Below are 17,668 nucleotides of genomic sequence, written 5' to 3' on the forward strand. Positions count from 1 at the left end.
TGCGCGTGAGAGTGTGGATGCATGTGCGCGTGAGAGTGTGGATGCATGTGCGCGTGAGAGTGTGGATGCATGTGCGCGTGAGAGTGTGGATGCATGTGTGCGTGAGAGTGTGGATGCATGTGTGCGTGTGAGAGTGTGGATGCATGCGTGTGTGTGCGCGTGAGAGTGTGGATGCATGCGCGCGTGAGAGTGTGAGAGTGTGGATGCATGCGCGCGTGAGAGTGTGGATGCATGTGCGCGTGAGAGTGTGGATGCATGTGCGCGTGAGAGTGTGGATGCATGTGCGCGTGAGAGTGTGGATGCATGTGCGCGTGAGAGTGTGGATGCATGTGCGCGTGAGAGTGTGGATGCATGTGCGCGTGAGAGTGTGGATGCATGTGCGCGTGAGAGTGTGGATGCATGTGCGCGTGAGAGTGTGGATGCATGTGCGCGTGAGAGTGTGGATGCATGTGTGCGTGTGAGAGTGTGGATGCATGTGTGCGTGTGAGAGTGTGGATGCATGTGTGCGTGTGAGAGTGTGGATGCATGTGTGCGTGTGAGAGTGTGGATGCATGTGTGCGTGTGAGAGTGTGGATGCATGTGTGCGTGTGAGAGTGTGGATGCATGTGTGCGTGTGAGAGTGTGGATGCATGTGTGCGTGTGAGAGTGTGGATGCATGTGTGCGTGTGAGAGTGTGGATGCATGTGTGCGCGTGAGAGTGTGGATGCATGCGTGTGTGTGCGCGTGAGAGTGTGGATGCATGCGTGTGTGTGCGCGTGAGAGTGTGGATGCATGCGTGTGTGTGCGCGTGAGAGTGTGGATGCATGCGTGTGTGCGTGTGAGAGCCCATGCATGCGTGTGTGAGCTTGTGCTCGTTCATATACTGCTCCCATAGAGTCCCTCATGGCAGGGAGATCTAATGCGTGTCCCATCTCCGCTCTGCTGAGCAAACCAAACATTCCCCAACACACTCAAAGAACGTCTGTACCGACCGTTCCCCAACATGCTCCTGATGGGAATTTCCACATATAGCTGAGCAGGGCTCACTGACCTGCTGTGCACGGAGCGCCCGGGAGCTCTGCACCACGGCTAAAAACAGAAGGGGTTTGGTGTCAGTCCAACATGAGCCTGCCTTCAGAGCGCAGACTTGATCATCAGCTGCCGCTATCTGGTCCCAGAGTGCGGCGTCCATGTCAGGAACGCTTCCAGGATCCGCAGCATGTACTCACAACTAATCGCTAACGTTACACCCCACACGCCCGACGTGTTTTAACCCAAACACAACGGCAGGTCCCGAGTGTGGGTGTGGCCTCCTCTCTGCACAGGACTGGATAACTAGTGTTGCTGCCAGTCAACTAAAACAAAACAAAACAAAACAAAACAAAACCCTGTTCCCTTGAAGAGGGTGAGAGGTACGATCGCGGCTTCCTCTTGCACTGATGAAACCGATTCCCGGGTCGCCTCATTTCCTGCGCCGGGGGAGGCCCGCCCTTGGGGACACGCGTGGAGGGCTTGAGCACGTGCTCGGCAGACAGGAACGGCGGGACAGGAGCGGCCCGTCTTTTGGGACGGTCGGCTGACCTCCCAGGCAGCAGATGGTGTGCGGCTCACACCCAGGCAGGTAATTCATTAAGGCCACTCAGACAAGCGCACGAGGACATCCTGCACAAGCTCCAGATTACCATATCGCAGGCAAGGGGGGGGTTAGGGGAGACTGTCGGGGGAGGCTGTCAGGGGGGAGACTGTCATTGGGAGACTGTCACTGGGAGACTGTCAAGGGACCTGCTGTCACCAAGGACACAGATACTGCTCTCTGAACAGCAGAAACGTTGCCCGGACAGCACAATGCATCTCTTCTGAGTTTCCAAAATGAGCTGTGGCGTTCCAGGAAGAAAAGTGGGTGGGCGGAAGGGGAAGCAGCCCTACAGGCGTGTGTGTACAAGCAGACAGGGAGAGTGCAGCTGGAGGAACACGTCTGGACATCACTGCTCCTACTAAACGTCCACACACACTACAGCAGCGCTTCAACACAGAGCTCTAATTCAGAGAGACGGGGGAGGGGGGGGGGGATCAGCCATGCTGTAATGAAACACAAACAGACGCAGCCTTAAAGAATGGGCTGCGAACATCACCTTTGTGTCCAAAACAAACATCGACCTCTCTCTCCAGACAACCCCCACCAGCACCACCTCCACACACACACACACACACACACACACACACACCGCCCTGATCTCTCCCCTCCTGCCCGCCAGCATCAACAAACAACCAGTGTAAGAGTCCGTCAGCATTACCGTCGTGCAGCAATTCGTTGACGCTTTCCGTGACGGCAGGGGCCGTCCTCCTCCGCGGGCCCGGCGAGCCGACCCTGCACAGGGCTCGTCCGCTGTAGGGGCTTCCCGCAGGCGTAGACGTGCCTTCCTTCCTGGAAAAGATCCCGCTGAGGAAACGGAGCAGGCGGCGCTCCTGACCGCTGGAGCGCGGTCCCGATTCCCGCGCGAAGCCCTCCCTGTCCCGCAGCGACCTGTCGGACAGCCGGAGCAGGTCGCTGTTGTCCAGCGTGCGGTTCTTGCCCTTGGCCCGCGCCCGGCGGCCGGGCACGGGCGGGGAGTCCGGCCCGTCACACCCCTCTCCTGGCTCGGGGCCGTCGAAGGCGCCTAGGTTCTGGAGGACCAAGGCTGGCCGGGCCCCGCCCCCGGGCCCCGCCTCCTCGCGGCCCAGGCAGCCCGAGCTGCTGTGGTGCTTCTGTTTGGAAAGCGTGCGCAGACGCAGGAGCTCCCCGCCCGTCCAGTGGCGGAAGCTGAAACTGCGACGAAGCAAACTCGGGTGCCGCTTGGCCGACGGGGTGTCTGGTCCCTGCTCAGTCGGAGACGGGCTGCTATCCCGGGGCTCCTGTTCGGAAGCTGCCGGCCCCGTGGGTATGTCCCTGGCCCTCCTGTAGGCCTTAAGCAGGCGCTTCGGTTTAGTGTCCGTGTTTTCCCCGTCGCTGACAGCTGCTCGACAGCTTGCCTCAATCCCATCATCCCCTTCCAGTGTAACCCTGGCATCCATTTCCTGTGTCTGCACATTCCTGTCCCCAGATTCACTGCCCCTGGTGTCCTCCGGCGAGGGGCCCGGTTCGTTCGTCTCCGGCGCTCTATCCGTCCGGACGTGCAGTTTGCGAGAGATCTTCAGCCTGCCAAGTTCGAGCTGTCCCGTGCTAAACGTCCGGAAGTTCCTGTGCGCGTGGGATGAGAACTCGTCTGTTTCATCCTCCACTTCTTTGACCTCCTCCAGAGGACAAGCTCGCGGGGTTTCAGCGGAGCCTTCCCTGCGGTACGCGCTTATTTTGGGGTTCTCCAGGCGTCGGTGCGTTGCAGCGACGCCGCCGCCGCCGCGGTCTTGCAAGCTCTCCTTCTTCACCAACGTGAGCGAGATCCGGTACACGGTTTTCCTTTGCGGCGTGCCCCGCTCCAGTCTCTCCGGGTAATTACCGTCCAGCAGGTACATTCTTCAGCGACTGACACCACGTAAATAAACACACGGACGGAAGCTTAACGTGTTAAAGAGATGAACATATCCAGAGGGAACGCGCCAATAATAATAATAATAATAATAATAATAACAACAACAATAACATCAAAATATTAATTGAACGTTATTATTATCAGTTAAAAAAAAAAAAGTCGGAGCGAATTTTTGTCGACTCTCGAGCGGCTGACGTATGATTTAGCGGTGACGGTTTTAGAAAAAAAGTCAATAGTAACCGATGGAAACGGAAAACGTGCCGCGCGCCATCGCCTCCCAGAGATATTATCGGTGTCACGTTGTTAACGCCGTACTCGCTTCGGCGGAAGGTCCGACTTCAGTTGCTCCGTCTCCCACGGCGATGCTGTCTCGAGAAAAATGTTACTGCAACCGCGCATTCCCACCCGAGCGAGCGCGCTCGCCCCTATTGTGCCCGTGCGTCCCCCGCAGCGCCGCCGGCTCGCTCCGCACTGACGACCGGTTGCCTGCCGTAGCCACCGTATCAACCGTTATTCGAATATATTCAATGCACGACCAAAAGCGGACTTCACGGTCTGCAGAATAAAGGTCCCCCCCCCTCAAAAAAAAACGCGCCGAGCGCAGCTAGGAGTCCATGTTCTCTCCTGCCTGTCTGTTCCTTCTCTGCTCGCGCTTCATCCAGCAGGAGCACGGTACAAAACCCGGAGCGGACGCGCGGAGCTCGCGCACCGGCGCGTGGGTGTTACGCGACACTTGCATCATTGCTTTTTAAATTTACGCCTTGCAACACTGGCAATAAAATAAGAGCCTGCAGTCCGCGTTAAGACACACTGAGACCGGATTTTTGCATGTCCTTTATTATCCGAGCATGACTACTGTGTGCTGGAAAACGGAATTATTATGCCACGCTATAGAGGGGCAAGGAAACGGAACTAAACGCTGTGTCGGAGATTTAAACCGTAGTTACCGCTTGCACGGTAAAACAACTTCGACCCACATGCGTTCATGCCGGTCTTTCACGGCAGATCGACGCACAACAGTCAGAATGTCAGTGAAACGAAAACTGAAAGCTCGCACAAGAGCGTTCCGATCCGGGACGGATGCTTAACCCAGCGCACGCGGGGGTGGGGTTTGTCTCTTTTTGCTCGTCAGGAGGGTTTGAAGTCCACCCGGGCTCAGCGAAGAAAGGCGTGAGGTTTCAGTAATGTTAGTGTTTAGAGGAGACCAGACCAGACCACAGAACACGGACACGATTCAGCAAAGACCGGGCGATTTAACAAACCAAGACCCCTGCGCCACACGTAATTCCACCAGAAATCCCTTTTGAATTAAGCGTTTTTAGGAACTGTCTGTTTAAGGTGTGTGTGTGTGTGTGTGTGTGTGTGTGTGTGTGTGTGTGTGTGTGTGTGTGTGTGTGTGTGTGTGAGAGAGTGAGAGAGAGAGAGACAGTATGTCAGCTATATGCCATATCCAACTAGATCAACCAATAATTAAAAAACAGTAATAACTGCAGTTTGGAAGGATGTATGTAGATAAATTAGTACAGCAGACAGCACACGACACCCCACCCCCCCCGCCCTACGGCCTGCTTTACCTCCCCTCTGTCTCCCCACACTGGTATCGTGGGGCAGGTGGGCTACCGTGACTACCCCTCTTATCTGCCCTTCCTTTTGCCTCCCACTCCAGGCCGACACTGGAATTATCACGGAGATTAGTGCGGATTAGTAGACAGAGCCGTTAGCACCCTCGTCCCCACGCTTCCTCCTCCGTGGCCTCCGCCCGAAACGCCAGCTGCTCCAGTCCGCCTCCATCAACCCCGAGAGAGGTCACACCCCAAAAATGACCTGAGGTGTTGAGATCAACAGCCAGGACGTTTGGTGGGCCGACGGGAGGGGCGTTTAATCTCAGAGAGAAAGAGCAGCTCCTCAGAACACCTTTTCCTTCAACACTCACCACCTTCTGTAAAGACCTAATGGGGCACGTCTGTTCACATAACTGCTCAACCCTTCACAGAGTCACAATATTCCGGTTCAGGGAATATCAGTAGTCCAAGTCCTTGCAAATAAACACCTGCCCAATTCCAACAGCCCTGCCTTCACAGGCCATCTCCACCTCACCCTGCTGCACACGGCTGTGTCTTTTCTACTCTTTTAAACCAGTGTCAGGTTTTCTTTTAAGGCAGCGAGCCAGAGAGCGAAAGAGAGAGAGAGAGAGAGAGAAAGAGAGAGAGCATGAGACAGTGTGAGAGCAAAAAAGAATGAGAGAATGAGAAAGACAGGAGAATGAGAGGGAGAGAATGCAAAAGAACAAGAGTGAGAGAAGGAGTGAGAGCCTGTTCCACATAATGCCGTAATTCCGCTTCCTCTCCGAGCGGCTCGGATCCAGTGGAGAGGGGGAGGAGGCAGGAGGCAAATTACACGTCAACGTACGGCACAAGATTCCAACTTCAAACACACCTCACCCTTTTATCTCAGTGGAAACTATGTCAGGAGATAGGCACGGGTGGGGCGGTAGCAGGCGGCACTCCAAAGGAAAACCAGAGCACATCCCCTTCAAATATCCCCAATGACGAGATCGAGAATATTTTTATTCTCCAGGGCTGCAGCACACAGATTTGGAGAAAACGAGGTTAGGATTACACAGAACTGTACCTCCTGTCTGAGGCACTGAGCTCTCAAAGCACTCCTTCAGACACACAAACAATCAAAATAACTGTCAGGTGTTTGCAAAATGGATCTGCGGCTCAGTTTCCTGGATTCCTGGACTATAAACTGGGATTCACTGTATCCAGGAGAAACACTCAGAGAGCAGTTTTCCAACCACGCGCTCGAGCTGAGCACAAGCGTAAGTGCTAGATCCCAACGTGCCAGTGGGACTCCGCACCCCTGCTGGGAAACCCCATTCTGTCTTATCTGAGAACGCAGGGCTGAATGTAAATAATATGAAACGGCATCCTTTCTGGAATAGTGTTGAATAGACCATCCATGTGAAAACGCACACGCCAGCGGAGCTGAGTGTGTATTTTCAGAGATTTTGTTCTGCTTTTTGGTTTTTTTGGTCTGTGTCCATTTTCACTCGTAGCTCAGAAAGACAAAGGCATGTGATTTTGCGGAGACGTGAGCTGCAGTAATCCCCGCGTTCGTCTGAAGAGTCGAGTCGGAGGGAGCACAAAAGCGGAGCACCCCTCCTCCCTATCAGCCGCAGGAGTACGCCGGATCAAAGCGCCCGCTTCCCGACTGGAGCGGAGCGGAGCGGCACAGTCCTGGACGTGATCTTCATACTTCTGTCAAATAATAACCAGAACCAGCCTGGTAGCATCTGGAGATGATTATTACTACAACAGCAGACCAGATGCCCGGACTGCTCAGTGTGAGACGTGACATTCATGGGCACCTAAGGGGCAAGGCCCACGTGGCACGGTCCTCACAACCACGACCCTCACGACGCGGTCCTCAACACTACGGTGTGTGTAGCGTGAATGGCAGCTGCCTTGCATACGTCACGCCCAGCACTGCAAGATACAGGACTGTCTTAGATGGCTTGTCCCCACTGAAGCTGAGCCTAAGTTACCAGTTCAAGTCCCACCACTGCCAAGTTGCCACTGTTGGGCCCCTGAGCAAGACCCTTAACCTGCAATTACTCAAGTTGTACTCAGTCATAATTGTAAGTTGCTTTGGATAAAAGCGTCAGATAAATGCTGCAAACGTAATGGCAAGGCTCTGTCTCACTCACTCACTCACAGATGAGAAAAGGCGGCAGGAGAACGTGTGGTACTGCTAGAGTTTGGTGGGCCAGCATTAAAATGGAGATCAGGAGATCAGATGGGACCTACACTCCGTCCACACACACACTCCAGCCAGGCAGCGTTTACACACACTCACACGCTACACTCACATTCAGCTCAGTGCACAGAAGAGTAAAGCTTTGGCTTGTCATGCTGCCCTTGGAAAAAGAGCTAAACAAAACCCCATCGGGTTGGTTCAGGGTATTGGGGACGTGGCCAATGTGAGACAAGGCTGTGGTCTGCAGGCCGGTGGGGGCGGGGCCCGCTGAGATAAGCTGCTCTGTGAAATTCCCAGCAAGTGAGAGAGTGAATCATACAGAGACAGGAGCAGGATGTACTGAGACCTCCAACGTCTCCTGCCTAGAGAGACCACAGCACAGGGGTCAGACAGAAGAAAGTGCAGAGTCTCACACACACACACACACACACAAAGTCCTCTGGGATATCAGTATTGCACAGGTGAATATTGTGATAACAGTTAATGGAATGATATCATGCAGTCATACACCTTTGTTTAAGCCATGGATTTCTAAAAAAAAAAAGTGCTTACATGCAGAGACGTGTATTAATTTGACATTTCTCTCGTTCACACTCGCATCACATTTACACTGCTGTATATAATCTTCATTAAGAAGGTTTTCTCTGATAGGCCACATTGCTTCTTCTCACCGCGCTCCCGACTGACCAGTAACGGAAGCCACCCCTCCAGTGATGCCAGGCAGGCAAACGGAAGTGGTGCGATTTGGGACGCAGTATGGCTGACACTGAAGAAAACCTCACCACACGTTTGAAGGGGCACCTCCCAGTTTGATGGCAGCACTGAGGCCTCCATAAAACTGGAGGTTAATGGTTTGATTTTGGCCAGACTGACCCTTTAAGTTCTGACAAAGCACCCAGCCTTTCATTGCCATGATGTCCAATGTAAGGAATAAAGCATGAGAGCAAATCAGCAGACAGCATGTGTACAACACGACCACAAAATCAGGTTCAGATGACAGTATTAGGCATTAGAAATCTAAGGCTACGTTTACACTGCAGATAAAAGTGGGGTTTCTCCATATGAGATTTGACACAGCATTAAGGATTTCAGAGGCAGGATAGTGATTTGATGAGACTGTCTGCATCCAGAGCTAGTGCGCGTCTAGAGCGTTTGCATCCAGAGCTAGTGCGCGTCTAGAGCGTTTGCATCCAGAGCTAGTGCGCGTCTAGAGCGTTTGCATCCAGAGCTAGTGCGCGTCTAGAGCGTTTGCATCCAGATCTAGTGCGCGTCTAGAGCGTTTGCATCCAGATCTAGTGCGCGTCTAGAGCGTTTGCATCCAGATCTAGTGCGCGTCTAGAGCGTTTGCATCCAGATCTAGTGCGCGTCTAGAGCGTTTGCATCCAGATCTAGTGCGTGTCTACAGCATTTACATCCAGTGTTTAGTGAAGCATGGTTCCTTTGCTCATGCAGGTCAGTTCAGGTGTGGGATCTGTTCAGTGGTCACATGTCAATGACAATACAAACAAGCAAACCACAACAACAACAACAACAACAACAAAAAATCAGAATTGGGCGATATGCAGTGTGAACGTAGCACAAGTGGTCAAACATCTTACCTGGGAGCACCGTAACGGGTGGGTGGGGGGTGACCAGGAACAGATGGAAGATGAAAAGAAAAGGTCAGAATTAGAGCTAAAATACAACGCAGTCATGCCAGTGGCTGTATTTGTACAAAGCAAAAATAAAGACAGACATAATATATTATTGTCACTGATCTAGAATATTTTCTCAGGCATTTTCCCACAAAGATACAGACAACACATAATTTTGCATTAACCATTAATTATTCATGAGGCTATTTTGTTTCTCTATGGCATTTAACAGGCTGTTACATATTCATGTGGGGGTTGAGCTAATAGGAGAGGATCTGAGTTGGGTGACATTTCACATCTCAGTCTGGCTGATACAGCAGTGGTCCACATCTGGACCAGTAGCAGTCCAAATGCTGTTCTGTGTGCACATGCGCGCGCACGCACACACACACGCACGCACGCACACCCCCCCCCCCCCCCCCCACTCCCACTGCTTCAGAACAGCATGGTATGAAAGCCTGCAGCTGAGGCTCGCACCCCCAGGGTATCCGTGTAGCACCCCAGGCCTCCAGCCTGCCCATAATTACCCAACACAGCTCACACCATACGCTCACCCTCCTCTATGAAGCCACCCTGCGGGTATAACGTTCTCACTCACACACCCACACACACACACTCCTCTAGAATGTTCCAGTGATACATAACTACATCAAAGAGCCCTGCACTCAAAGCCGGTTGTGTCCGATTGTCATCCAGTTTGTAGTGCATCTTTCAGGACCAGCAGGACGTGTAACACGGACGTCTACGCTGGCAGGGACGTGTTCCTGGCGAGACAACGGTCCACGGACGCGCCACTGCGCGCGTCCGTCGCCGATATTGGAACTCTAAGCTCCAGGTGAGTTGGTCCAAGTGCCTGGAGATTGACAGAAAACAGTGGGGGGGCGAGGAAGAGGAGCGCAGGAGGAAAACAATCACCACAACGAAAGTAGAACTGGCCTACTCCAAGTTAAAGGAGGCCAAATGTGTTGTGGAGAACAGTCCTTCCCACAATCCTTCCTACAATCCTCCAGCTGGGCCGGCCAAGTGCTCAAAGCCGTCTGTCAATCAGCATTCTGTTGCCTGTCTAGCTGTGACCAGACAGGATGGATGGGCGCCGTCTAAACCAATCAGCGCCCGTCAGTTAAGGTCATTTAAACCAATCAGCACACATCAGTTATGCTCATTTAAACCAATCAGCACACATCAGTTATGCTCATTTAAATACTTTCAAGGCATCACTTTCTGTTCACGTGTGATGAACAGCTAATAAAACATTTGTTTCTTCTTTTGAGATTCCAGCTCGTGTGGATACGGTTGCTATTTGAGGAACCAGCAAACCTGCAATTACGCTACATTCCTGAAGTTTACTCCATGCGGGCCGCTCCTATGACATCGAGCCCAACGCTTACTAACGACTGCTTTCATTCCCAAATAACACCAAAACAGACGCGGCGGCTCGCGGACATGGCAGGGAGGGTGGCGTCCTGTGACCCAGCCGTGCTGGATGGAGGCCTCCATCCAGACCATAAACACCACCCACACAGAGACTAAGACCGCTCCACGACACCCACTATGGGGCACAGTTACGGAGGAGCAGGAGAGAGCGAGCGAGAGAGAAACAGACATAGAACGACAGAAAGAGGGACACACACACACACACACACTTCAGAAGTGTAGAATAGTTGTCCGTAGTGCACTGGGTTCTTCTGGATCACAGGAAGCCTTTAATTTTAATGCAAGAATTAGTCGTCACATTTGCATAAGAGAGTTTTCCAGGGCGCATAACACCCCAGAATAGCGCAGAAAGAACAGCGGCCCACTGTCCAGGAGCCCAGACTGACAGCCAAGCCTTTCTCTGGGGTGGGCTCCTTCCACTTAAACGTAAAAGGAATTTCTATATTAAAGAACAGCTCATTCCAAGGTTTTCCCAAATCCAGGGAAGTCCGTTCCGTCCCGCTCTGCGACGACTCTGTCCCTGTGACCCTGAATATAATTCCCATTCAGCACTTCCTGACATCTCTCTGCCCTTTCCCAACAGAATGCTCTCTTCCCCAGGCTTCCAAAATGCCTTCGGAATCCGGATGCGGTAGGAGGCACCAGAGCCAAGAGCGCTGTGATTGGCCAGCTGATGGAGGGATGAAAGTGTCAGGCAGGAGGGGGAAGGAAAGATCAAAGGTGTGAGGTACAGGGGTGTGGGGTAAGCCAGTGTGGGGTGTGGGGTAAGGCAGTTTGGCTTATGGGGGCGTGGGGTAAGGCAGTGTGGGTTATGGGGGCGTGGGGCAAGGGAGTGTGGGTTATGGGGGCGTAGGGTAAGGCAGTGTGGGTTATGGGGCATGGTGTAAGGCAGTGTGGGGTCTGGTGGCTGACAGAGAGGATGAGGCATACACACACACACACACACACACACACACACACACACACACACACACACACACACACACACACACACACACACACACACACACACACACACACACAGACACAGACACGCACATGAACACACACTGATTCTTACTCTTCCCCTAAAACATCATTAACATGTATATGTACAAGTGTGTGCACATACACGTGCAATTTCAGTTTAATCGAGTGCTTTTTTTTTTTATTAATAATTTATTAAGATAAACCAAATTATAACCAAATAATTTTTAAAATACACATCCATGTACACTGATACATACCCACACCTGTAAGAGGAAGGGTTCCTGAGCATGCCTGTCCCCACACACACACACACACACACACACATATTTAACATAGATGTCTGATATGTAACGTACACAGTTCTGGTTTGTCCAGACATGTACTGGAAATGATGGAGAACATTCCGGTTAACAGGACTTAGGGTATGTAAGAAACCTTCGCCTCCAACGACGCACGCTCATAACGAGATCTCTGTATACGCGAAAACAGAGAATGTAAAGACATGCACACAAGTCAAGATTTCCATGTCAACAGGAGAGGAATCAGGAGAGTGTCAAACCAGGTCATGATGCAAAACATCTACGTTCACAGCGTCGTTCCTCCAGCTCGGCAGTGCAGTGGCTCTCTGCTGCCACACAGTGGCTAGAATGCAGCATCGCATGCGAGAACAGAGACCCGCATTGTGTGAGTCTGAAGGCCGCAGTGTGTTCTGATTGGTATGCAGACTGTCACTGTGTGCTTCATACTGTTGCAGGAATTTAAGTGGTAGCTCAGTGGTTAAGGCGCTTGACTTGTAATTGGAAGGTTGCTGGTTCAAGTCCCACCACTGCCAAGTTGCCACTGTTCGGCCCCTGCGTAAGACCCTTAACCCTCAAGTTGTACTCAGTCGTAATTGTAAGTTACTTTGGATAAAAGTGTCAGATAAATGTAAAGTGCTTATTCCATAGCAAGCCGGCAACACCCTGGAAAAAGAGACAGGACACACGTCAACTGAATAACTTCACCAAGGAACTCTCTGGAGTACCAGCATTCTTCTTTTCCTTCATTCATTAGATTCACCAGCACATGGTTATATGCGGAATGGCCAACAGGAGGCACTGCTGGTCTCTGCACATGTAGAGACATTTACTAGGCCAAACACCACACTCATAAATGTTTTAAACCAGGACTGCTGTCAGTACTGTGAGGCAGCGGAGATGTTCGGCCATGTGTCCTAAATCCTGCCGGACACTGGGATGTGAGCAGAGTGACTTTACCGAGATTAACCGTTCCAGGCAAACACACGCACACACACATACACAACAAAACAACATAATGTGCACAATAGCAAACCATCAGTGCACCTCCACATCAGATTAAATCAAACTTTGTCTTTGGTTCAGATATGTAACTTCACACTTCCAACACTGGACGCAGGTATGTGTGTACAGGGGGTGTTTTGGGACTGTCCAAACTAAAGTTGTTTGTATGTGTTGGTGTTAGGGTATGTGTGTATCTGCGCAGGTATGTATTGCACAATATGGACAAAATATGTCGCAATTTCTCTGCTTCACATTGCAATACGACGTGCAATATATTTAAACCTGCGGGACTGCCCTTAAACCCGCGCATCACGTGTGTCAACTCCTAAATGTTAACCGTGATGTCAGCAGCAGGTCAGACGAGGTCAGGGTGCTGGGATACATCGAGCAGCTCTGTGTAAGGGCACCTGGGAGCAAAGTGCAATCTCACTCCTGACCTTTACCTCCACAGGGATCACAGCCACACAGGCGGCAGGTTGACGGTCGATGACGTGATGACAGACAGAAGAGCTCAGATGTCCGTGTGGTGATTAATGGCTGTCATCGTTAGCCCACTGCTAATTAGCATAATTAACACGTAGGTCAGTGGGAAACTGAGAAAGCAAAGTGCGAAAGGAAAAACAAAACAGTAGCAGATGGAGCCAGTGCTCATGTTTGTGTTAGTTATTTTGATTTCAGTTTTGAGTTTTATGCATGAAAACACCAAACTTAAAGACTGTTTCTTTCCTTAGAAGCGATCTTGAGTGTGGCCATAACACACGACGATTATGAAAATGCAATGACAAAAAGAATAATTTTCCTGTTTAATATGTCACAAATGAAACTTAGTGTAACTATTTCATTTTAGTTTTTCATTCTGGCACAATAGTTGCACACCTGTATGTGAAAAGGCAAATGTGGCTTTGCACTTTTCATTTATTGTCTTATTACGAGTTCCTCTTTGGGGGGAGTAACAGGACATGCTGCTGATGGAGGTCTTGATCCAAACAGCCATGGAGACGTGAGGCTCGCGCCAGGCTGACCCAGCAGACGCCTCTGCACAACTAATTTTATACAGCGATATCTACCGTATCATATCATACCTCAGCCAACATCACGATGATGGGTAAGGGATATATTGTGCACACCTAGCGCATGTATGACCAGGAACATATACATACATGTAGATCAGAAAATTAAACACCAACTGGGGAAAAGACCCACAAATCAATTTGATGGAACTGAACAGAAATGTGCAGGGAAGGATGAGGGGGCTACAATTTAAAATAGCACACCAAAATACTGGGCACTTTTAATACCTTTCAAAAGAATCAAGGGTCTGTGTACGCACGTGTGTGTGTGTGTGTGTGTGTGTGTGTGTGTGTGTGTGTGTGTGTGTGTGTGTTGCTAACCCAGTTTCCCCAGTATCAGACGAAGCTGGGTGGAGTTTAGACAGTAATTCAACTGCGTTCAATGTTTGGGGTCACAGCGGTGGTCTTGTGCATTCTCAGATCTTCTATACCACTCTCAGGCTCTCGAGAAGGTCCTTCATGAGACTCACGCTCAGCTCCCTCCGTCTCGCCTTTTCTCGTGTTTAATTCTCCCTCTGTTTGACTTCATAGACCGCCTCTGTTCGCCCCTCGTCTTTTCAACAAGAGGCCACCGTGTGAATGAGACAAACAGTATCCCATTTCACGGAGAGAGCAAGCGCGAGAGAGAGAGAGCTTTACTATGCCAGGTCACAGCCCTCATTATTCACTACTGCTTGCTTGCACTTGCACGCGCACACACACACACAGAGCTGTGAGCCCATTTACTTCCCAAGCAACAAAGCTCAGGGGAACAAACAGAACAAAAAAAGAGGGACTGGTAAAGAAAAATGTCAGAGTGTGTAGAACAGTGCTTCCTCTCTGCTGTTCCTCTCAGCTGAAAGAACAGAGGGAGGAAGAGAGAGAGAGAGAGAGAGAGAGAGAGAGAGAGAGAGAGAGAGAGAGAGAGAGAGAGAGAGAGAGAGAGAGAGAGAGAGAGGAGTCAGGTGCTGGGTACAGTGAGGGAGTGTGAGAGGACAACTCGAAAGAGGGGGAGAGCAAGGGGCTATGAGGGGGGCTGGAGCAGTGTGTGTGTGTGAGAGAGAGAGAGAGAGGGGAAATGACAGAGAGAACAACTCAAATAAGAGTGTGTCCCACGTCCACCAGCACAGTCCAGTGTGGAAGAGATGTGCACGCATGCACAGACACACACACACACACACACACACACACACACACACACACACACACACACACACACACACACACACACACACACACACACACACACACACACACAGACACAGACACAGACACAGACACAACTGGATGACTAAGGTTGGAGTAGAATGATGATGTCATCCTGCATCACAGAGCCAGACAACTCTTCTACTGCAGGAGTGAGTCACTGGTGCTCCAGAGGGATTCACATAAAACCACTGGGTTAGAGAGAAGAGACCAGCTTAATATGAGAGGGAGAGAGAGAGAGAGAGAGAGAGAGGGAAGGAGGGAGGGGGGAGAGAGAGAGCGGGAGGAGGGGGGAGGGGAGAGAGAGAGAAAGAGAGAGAGAGGGAGGAGAGAGAAAAATGAGGAGGTGGGGATTTTACAGTGCTGTCTCTGAACACTCTTTCTGACCGTGGTGAGGGAGAAGGCGTGGTGACCTCAGCAGACCCACCTCCTGCTCCAACCTGTGGGAATCATCTCACTCAGCCCAGAACAGACAGAGCTTCACAGCACCCTGACTAAAGGACAACACCATGGCGTCCCCCATCCCGCGGACCACTAGGGCCCAACACCACGGCGTCCCCCATCCCGCGGACCACTAGGGCCCAACACCGCGGCGTCCCGCATCCCGCGGACCACTAGGGCCCAACACCGCGGCGTCCCCCATCCCGCGGACCACTAGGGCCCAACACCGCGGCGTCCCCCAGCCCGCAGACCACTAGAGCCCAACACCACGGCGTCCCCCAGCCCCCGGACCACTAGGGCCCAACACCGCGGCGTTCCCCAGCCCGCAGACCACTAGAGCCCAACACCACGGACCACGCACCGTTGGGCCCGCGGACCACTAGGGCCCAACACCGCGGCGTCCCCCATCCCGCGGACCACTAGGGCCCAACACCGCGGCGTCCCCCAGCCCGCGGACCACTAGAGCCCAACACCGCGCCGTTCCCCAGCCCACGGACCACTAGGGCCCAACACCGCGGCGTCCCCCAGCCCGCAGAAAACTAGAGCCCAACACTGCGGCGTCCCCCAGCCCGCGGACCAGATGCTGGACTCATGTCATTACATTGATTTATTTCTCCCTTTAAACGGATTAGACTTTAAATACCAGATTAATACGGAGCTGGAGGACATCACGAGCCAAATCAGAACCAATCTGAGGTCCGTGGTTCAGAATTAAGAGTTTTCACAGATCTAGTAACCACTCAGCCGCTGGTATTGCCATGTTCCACGGTACGTTTTTAACAGGGCCGTTCTACCTTTTTGGGCGTCACATCTGTAAAAATATCCTTGTCATTATTTTACATATTTGCATACAACTTCACCATCTTTAGATGCTAGTCATGAAGACACATGTTTGTTAAAGATCCTCATGTAATATTCGAAACAAGGTCATAAAAATTAAACAGACAAAAAAAAACAACCTTATCTGAAGTGTATGTCTTTTCACAGTGACAAACAGTGACTGATCTTATCTCCTGTGTAACTCACACCAGCTCTAACAGAGAATCCATGGCACGCCAGCTCACGTTTCCCACGGCACGCATGATTCTCCTGAATTATTCTTCTATTGGGGCAGAAATGGACGATGAAGGAGAGGTGAAGGAGGGATGAGGTGCCTGCCATGACGTCCGTCTGGAGGGCCATGACGGCCCCAAACAGCTGCAGGTTGCCGCCAGCCACATCCGTAGGAATTAATCAGCCTAGAACTGGCAACCCAGTCTCCTGGACTGCCATAGTAACCTTAACGCAACCAAGCACATTAACCTAGATATGTGTGTGTGTGTGTGTGTGTGTGTGTGTGTGTGTGTGTGTGTGTGCACGCTCATCTCTCCTCTACGTGGCAGCTCATATACATTAAACAGATTAAAAAGAAATTCTAGAGGGAGTGTCCTATGTCCCCAGGACCAACCTGCGCCTGGATGCACGCAGAGGGTCAGCGCAAGCGTGGTGGTCTACGTTCCCTCGATCAGGGGTCTTCTGGGATGGGTTATGAGGTTTGTTTTATTTGCCACTATCTGGTAGGAAAGTGCAAACACTGCCAAGTCTGACTGGCCAAGGACCGAAGAGAAGACAGTGTGGGTGTCAGGACACGCTGAAACACACATGTGGGCTGCTTGTATCCTTAATTACCGCGTTACCATGAGCAAGAGGTCGTATGTGGAGCCAGACACGAACAGAGGCTCCAACAGGACAGAAGCATCGATTGATTTTCTCTCTTTAAAACAGAGTCCAGAAGGGAAGCTGTCCGTCAAGCTCACACGCCCTTACCAGGCTGTCCGTCAGGCTCACGCGCCTTTATCAGGCTGTCCGTCAGACACACACACCCTTACCAGGCTGTCCGTCATGCTCACACGCCCTTACCAGGCTGTCCGTCAGACACACGCACCCTTACCAGGCTGTCCATCAGACACACGCACCCTTACCAGGCTGTCCATCAGACACACGCACCCTTACCAGGCTGTCCGTCATGCTCACACGCCCTTAACAGGCTGTCCATCACGCTTACACGCCTTACAGGTTGTCCACCAGACTTTGAAATTGATCAGAATCTACTTGACATTCAAGAGAGTAGGCTAGCCTTTCTTGAAGCCAGTCGATTCTGGTCATGATTACAAAAACAGAGCCGGGGGTTAGCACTGCTGAAACAGCTGTCTTGTTCTCTGCAGTGCTCTGATGAAGAGCAGTCTGCCATCGTCTGATTGAAATGTCTTCCGCTGTCCGTCCACCCGAGTGTCCGCGGAACCAGTGGAGTCTGCCCGTGAGCACATGTGCGGAAGCTCACCCAGTGCTGAAACATCAAAGCACCTTCAGGACCATGTGCTCCTGTTAGACAGGCTGCCTGACCTCAT

At 51.7% G+C, this 17,668-nt stretch overlaps 1 protein-coding gene across 7 annotated transcripts in view; it reads right to left on the reverse strand.

Moving 5' to 3' along the window:
- The window catches only part of agap1 (ArfGAP with GTPase domain, ankyrin repeat and PH domain 1), a 100,348-nt gene that overhangs the window by 74,600 nt on the left and 8,080 nt on the right, over positions 1 to 17,668 (reverse strand). For 5 of the 7 annotated variants that reach the window (XM_081710239.1, XM_081710240.1, XM_035523511.2 and 2 more), the window contains exon 1: positions 2,274 to 4,097. The exons of the other annotated variants lie outside the window; for them this stretch is intronic. In XM_081710239.1, the coding sequence (XP_081566365.1) occupies positions 2,274 to 3,468 (1,195 nt within the window). In that variant the 5' untranslated portion in view covers positions 3,469 to 4,097. Of the gene's footprint in view, positions 1 to 2,273; positions 4,098 to 17,668 lie in introns of those variants that run through there. 7 annotated transcript variants of the gene reach the window in all.

This window comes from Electrophorus electricus, chromosome 3, assembly GCF_041902795.1.
Source record: "Electrophorus electricus isolate QZ-2024a chromosome 3, ASM4190279v1, whole genome shotgun sequence".
Taxonomy (NCBI): Eukaryota; Metazoa; Chordata; class Actinopteri; order Gymnotiformes; family Gymnotidae; genus Electrophorus; species Electrophorus electricus.